This window comes from Thunnus maccoyii, chromosome 5, assembly GCF_910596095.1.
Source record: "Thunnus maccoyii chromosome 5, fThuMac1.1, whole genome shotgun sequence".
NCBI lineage: Eukaryota > Metazoa > Chordata > Actinopteri > Scombriformes > Scombridae > Thunnus > Thunnus maccoyii.
Window position 1 is genome coordinate 9,348,723 of NC_056537.1, and position 6,391 is coordinate 9,355,113.

The 6,391-nt window shown below is 41.9% G+C and overlaps 1 protein-coding gene across 1 annotated transcript in view; it reads right to left on the reverse strand.

The window, feature by feature from the left end:
- The window catches only part of cspg4 (chondroitin sulfate proteoglycan 4), a 70,971-nt gene extending 66,424 nt beyond the window's left edge, over positions 1-4,547 (reverse strand). Inside the window, exon 1 of the mRNA XM_042410624.1 lies at positions 4,418-4,547. Within this exon, the coding sequence (XP_042266558.1) occupies positions 4,418-4,490 (73 nt within the window). The 5' untranslated portion in view covers positions 4,491-4,547. The remainder of the gene's footprint in view (positions 1-4,417) is intronic.
- Between the last annotated feature and the right edge of the window lie 1,844 nt (positions 4,548-6,391).

Genomic DNA, 6,391 nt, shown 5'->3' on the forward strand with positions numbered 1-6,391 from the left:
AACTTTTTCTCTGAAAGTGCCAGGATAAAACATCAGGCAGACAGATGTGAGTGAGGTTATATCATATGAGAAACATGATCAGTATTGATTGCCTCCAATACCCTGTGATATTATGAGGGTCTCATTTTCATGCAGCCTAAAGGACGAGCTTATCAATGAGCAGAATATCTTCTGAAGTACAAGAGTGAGTTATGTACAACACAGGTTTTAGAGGATATGTCTTGTTTTCATTCTCTCCTAAAGATGACATGTTAAGATGAAAAAGTGAATTACATCTGTGCATATTTTGTCCAATAAAACAGTCCTTTATACTGAAAATGTAAAAGCTCACTCCTCAGACATGTCTCACAAAGTTAGTGAACACCACATCACACATTTTTGGGACGTTTAGTCCTTCAGTCACATGTGGAGGGATTTCCATAGAGAGCAGGCGCAGGGCTGTGTATTCTGCTCTGGATTTATAAACACTTTTTTCTCATATTTTCTTCTTTGGATTTACTCCAAAAACCACATTTCTATTTTGTCCTAACATTACCTTGTGTTTAAAGGTGCAGTGTGTGGAATTTAGTGTCATCTAGCAGAATGGACTTGGCAGAAATAGAGTATAATATTCATAAGTATATTTTAATTATTGTACAATCACCTGAAAATAAGATATGTCGTGTTTTTGTTACCTTAGAATGAGCACTTTATATTTACATAGTGAGCAGGTCCTCTTCCACGGAGCCCGCCATGTTGTACTGCCATGTTTCTACAGTAGCCCAGAATGGTCAAATGAAACACTGGCTCTAGAGAGGGCCTTTCATGTTTTTTGCAAGTTTTGCAACCACTGTAGGTTCTCCTACACGCTTGAAAGGGGAAGGTAAGGGGAGGTGTATGCAGTTGGTTGCAATTTGCAACCTCACCGCTAGCGCTAGATACTACTAAATCCTACACACTGCACCTTTAAACTAAGAGGTAAGGGGAGGGTCACAAAGTGTGTCTGTGGGACCAGCATGACCAGCAGAAGACTAATCTCATCAATTTCCCAATGCAAATATTGGTTTTATTAATCGTCTGTGCAGACACTTGTAGTCACACCATTCTCCCCGCCAACTCTCAAGGAACACATGGAGGCCTTGTATACAGACACTTCACAAAGCCCAGGCAAATTCCATATTTATTTCTTCTTGTTACCATAGTGACATTATACTCTTGGGGAGATAGCAGGCTCATATGCAGTCTCTGGATGCAAATCCCCTTGTTAAGCTTCACAATTGAAAATGCAAACTCATTCAGGAGCAAGACATCTCTAAAACACTCAAAATTGTGCATAAACCATCAGATCGTGTTTGTACTTGATGTTGTTGTCTTATTATATGTAATTTAAGCAATTTAAGAAAAGAATCCACAATGGTATGAGGTAATTCTATCAATTCTCTTGCAATGTTAGTTCTGCCAATAAAATTGGACAGGAATTTTGTTTTTCCCCATTTCGCCCCTTATCTGCCTGTTCATTTATCTATTTGTATTTCAGAAAATGCCAAAAAAGTTATAAATGGATTTTAAGATGACAAAACAAATGATAAGCACCATACAGAAGCAAAATATTTCATAGAAAGGTTGGTAATAGGACAAGAAAGAAGTCGTTAACTATTCACAACAGAGGGGAGTGGCCGTGGACGTGGCTTCCTTAGGAAAGCATAATTTCCAAACAGATTTGCATAACAACATCAAACATTTTGTGACTATCAATAGACAGAAAAACAGGGGAAAAACTTTATTACCCTGCCAACCAAACAACATTTGAGCTCTGGAGAGCAATTTATGGTTTGGACATAACTGCCCTGCCTATTTCCCAAACCTTAGTACTGTGGTGGTTAAAGGACAGCCTTAATAGCCACTGACGAGATACAGAGCTGTAGGGTGTTTTAAAGATTCTGAACAGGGATATGTCATGTCCAATTTCAGATATAGTCACGGTAAACTGTGCATCCCTTGATTTAAAAAAACAGTCTGTCCTATGGCTGCTGAATACAGAAGCATACTGGCAGTTTTGCTTCCAATGCTAAAAGAGATGTGTCTCCATTCAATTCAATGGTGAAATAATATAAAGGATCTGAAGGGGTTAGCAAGTATTTAGTAAGCTTTATGAGTGAAAGCTGGTGTTATCAACAGGTGAAATTTTAAATTGGATGATATCACAAGAAGGTGAAACAAGAACAAATATATTGACTCTGAAACACTTAATCTCACATCTTAGTTTTCTTACATTTTCTGCATGAATTCTGCAAGCAGAGCAAATTATAGAATTGATCTGTTGAGCTTATGCTCACACTCCACACACACTCTGTTCCTGTGGCTGCTATGTGGGCGAAGCACAATGGTGTAAGACTATGGGAAAATGGTAGGTTGCTCCACTGCAGAAAAACTCATGGAAAATGTTATTATACATAGGGGGAGGCTCACTGTGCTTTGTTCATGATTTGTCAATGCACAAATCACTTCTGCTACCGAGTAAGAAGCTCCTATAAAAATACAGCGTGGGTGCAGGTAAACCACTTCCATACTTCAAGAAAGCCTGTAGTGCTTCTTTAAGGAAAGGTGCCAATGACTACAGGAATGCCCAGGCATCTGGACGTCATGTGGCGCATGGCCTGTGACATTTGAAGGTGTAAACACAGGGAAGAAACAAAACCTTCTGTAAGCCTTCTAGGTAGTTGGTAGAAGAGTCCCCCGACAGCTTGTGGCAGGCATTTTGTGAAGCGAAGGGGGGCCAGAATCTAATCAGTGACTCTGTACATCTGGTCAACATTAGCATTCAGTTCTCCAGGGTCAGTGGGTGAGTACTGTTCACACTGAGGCAGTGAGGATAGTGCCAGCAGATAATTAGATGAGGAGAAATTGTTCCCTCATACAGTTTTTCCTGTTTTATTCTGCCATCATTTTGATTAGGGAAACATTTGGTCTTGGACAAGTAGAAAATTATATCCATTGCACCATTTAACCAGTCATTGCTAACTGTAATGCTAACTATGTATATCTGTATGAGGATACTGCACACTGATAATGATTTTCTGCCAGTATTCATGCAAAAGGTGCAAAGTTTCTGCAAAGTGCCAACAAATGCAATGTCAACAGTCACTGTTCGCTAAATTCATCAGTGGAGGTGTTGCCATTACGCCAGTCAGCGGGTTTTATCTATAAATGAGCAAACAGAAGGGCAGATGACTCTTTTCATGCTTGTGGTGAGCAGATCACAGTGCAGAAGAACTGAATCCAGCTCTCCAGCTGAGCTTTGATTCACTGCCATTGAAACAAAGCGATACTCCTCCGTTCAGATCAAGAGCCACTTTTTCACTTTAGCTGCCAATGAGACACTCACAGAGAGGTTTGCCCGGACTTAATTGGAGTGGAATTTGCAGTGAGAGTTTGAAGATCTGACAGCCGGCAGAAGACAATGGGCTCAACAGCTGCTCTAAGTCCAAGGCTGATCCTGCCAACTCACCATATGTACAATTTTGCACTGAGGTGAGTTGGTTAAGCTGTTTAAAGACACTATTTCAAGTTTCCATCCACATACCGGATTTGCCTCACCCAAACACTGTACATCCCACACAAACCGTACTTGAACTCAAGAAGAATAAGAAGAGCTGCTGCATCATATCACATTGAGAAAGGTACACCTGTAGCTGACTTTGCCCGTGCACTATGGGACCATTGTATGGGCCTTGGCCTTCCAGCACCCCCCTCCCCAACAAGCTCACACTACCTCTCTCACTCCCTTACAAGTCCCTCTCTCTCTCTCTTGCTTTCATCTCTCCTCTCTGGGTGGATAAGGAGCAGCTCTGCCTGCCACTGTGCACTTCCTTCTGAAAGATCCATTCATTGCTGCCGGCAGAGGGACCTCATCTCACCTCCTAACCACAGCGGGCTTCAGCTTCACTACCTCCTGCCTTTTGGCAACACGCTTTGAATGCAAACATTCTCAAGGTAAATGCGCTCACACACAGGCACAGAAAAAAATGCATTAGAAGAGAAACCGACAGATGTTGTCTCAGACCTTGGACCAGGGTCAAACCCTTGGTACATCTTTTCCCTCATGTATTGAGTTTCATCCAAGGAAAGGAAGGTTTCACTGCTGAGCAATGAATGGCATGAGGACTGGGAGAGGAGACAGCAACAAAAAAGAAAAGAAAGGAAAATAAAATAAAAACCTGATGTGGAGTTCACTTAGAAACTTCTGGCTAAGTGCAATATTGGTGCAGTTTCAGTTTAGAGTTTAGTTTAAGTTTGAGAATTCATCAGCTTGTCATACGTTGATTTATGCATCTGGGAAGCCTCAGACAGTGATCTGATCTCCCTCAGTGCATCTCTGACAGAGGGGAGCAGAAGGAGGGAACGGGACACTGACAGAATGATTTGCAGTGGTACTTACCTCCATGACCGGGGCTGGGGAGGCAGAGCAGGGTCAGGAAGGCACCGATCAGGATCGAATGCAGGGCTTTCATATTTTCGTGCTGAAAGTTAAGTCCTCCACTCTCACGTTAAAGACACTCCATTCAGAAGGGACTGAATGAGTTTCCAGTTTTGGGACCTGCTACAGGATACTCCTCTATGTGAAGGGGCAGGGCTGGGGAGGGACCATGGGAGAGACGCCCTCTTTCAACCCCCCCCCCCCCCCCTCCAGCACGCTCACACACATGTTCAAAGATTGGATAATCATATCCTGCCTCTCTCTTCTGCCCCTGCACTCAATCATTCATAAGTGCAAGACAAGTACGTGCAAAAAATCACACATACAAACACATAAACACACACACACACACACACAGACATACAGTGTATACATTCACATATGTAAGTTTACCAACATACTTCTTGTAACACTCTCAAATCAAACATCCCCATAGCAACACCTCTCTTCCTCTCTCTCAGTCTAGCAGTCTGGCCATTCCTGGATTTGTAAGACTCCCTCCTTTTGTCTCACTCAGTAATTGGAGTGGCCTTTGGAGACCAGTGGCTGCCTTCTGCAAGGATAAACCTTTTATTTTTAATTAAAGACAAATCAGGTTGGCCAACTCTCTTGGCGCTTTATCTTACTAGCCTTTCCCTTGATCAATGTCTTGTTCTTTATTTTTTTTGTTTAAGAAACCTGCTCCCGAAGCTAATTAAGCTCACATTTAAGTGTGCAGGAGAGGCAGGTTGTGTTGGATTTGAATTCACTATCTCTCCTCTATTGATAGGGCAGGTACAATGACAAAGTTTGACTGCTCAAGTTATCTAAAGCACTCAGAGAGAGACTTTAATCGTGGTGAGTACTGTCACTGATTGTTCCCCACTTGGCTTTTACTTTTTTTTTTTCTTTGGTAATGAACATGCACACTCTCCTCACAAGGATTAGTATTTTCAGGTTGGATGCTGAGATTAAACCTCAAGTTCACTTTCAAAGCCTGAACGTTCAATTTCACCTGTCTCACAGTCAGCTGGTTGGCAAATTATTCCTCGTTCTCTCTGACAGCTGAAATGGGAATACAATTAGAATTTCTAAACTCTTCTTCTCAGGTGTGGAATAACTTTACAACATTGATTTACTGTTGACTGCTGCCCATGCAGTTCAATTAGACTTTTATTGTTAAACTGGACAAACAATTCCTCAGAAATTATCTTCGAATTAGCTGGGACATGAAATATGATTCCACAACATGAGAATGAGAGGGGCATTTTACATAAATGGTGATGAAGTTTTTATTCTGCAATTTGTGTGTGAATGTTTGTTATAACAGAGAGCTTCAACATGTCAAGATGAAATAATCCATACATCCATACAGGAATATGGCTGCAGGATTCCTCTGATTAGTTCAAAAGAGAACAAGTTCTCCCTTAAACAAAATCTCAATTTCTTTTCTTTGGTTCAACAGCACCTCCAGTGGCAAACAACAGCTCCACAATGAGGTGGCATTAATTTATTGTGAAAACAACAGACACAATGAAGATGAAGTGGACCTCTCATCTCTTTACAGAAGGGCGTGAGAGATTGTGGCCGTAAGAAAACCTGCTAAATAACACATGGCACCTGTAACACCACACTATTTATTGCAGTCAACCTTTTCTGACACCACAGCCTCCCTGATTATTTCAGCATGACATGAGATACAATTAAAATGCTCCCTCTGAGCCTCAGCCAACCGTTTGCACCGATGACATGCTCTCGCCTCCCTAGGGATGCATAATTTGCCCTGGAGGGATGTCACCCACTGATATGAGTGGGCTCCTGCAGTATGCGAGAGCACAGGCAGTCTTATGTAATCCGCAACACCAGTGGCCCCCTTAGCATAAGCACTTCAGATGATGCAAGGAGATGTGTGTGAACCCGCCTTTATCAAAGTCAGTTGATGCAATTCAAGGGATT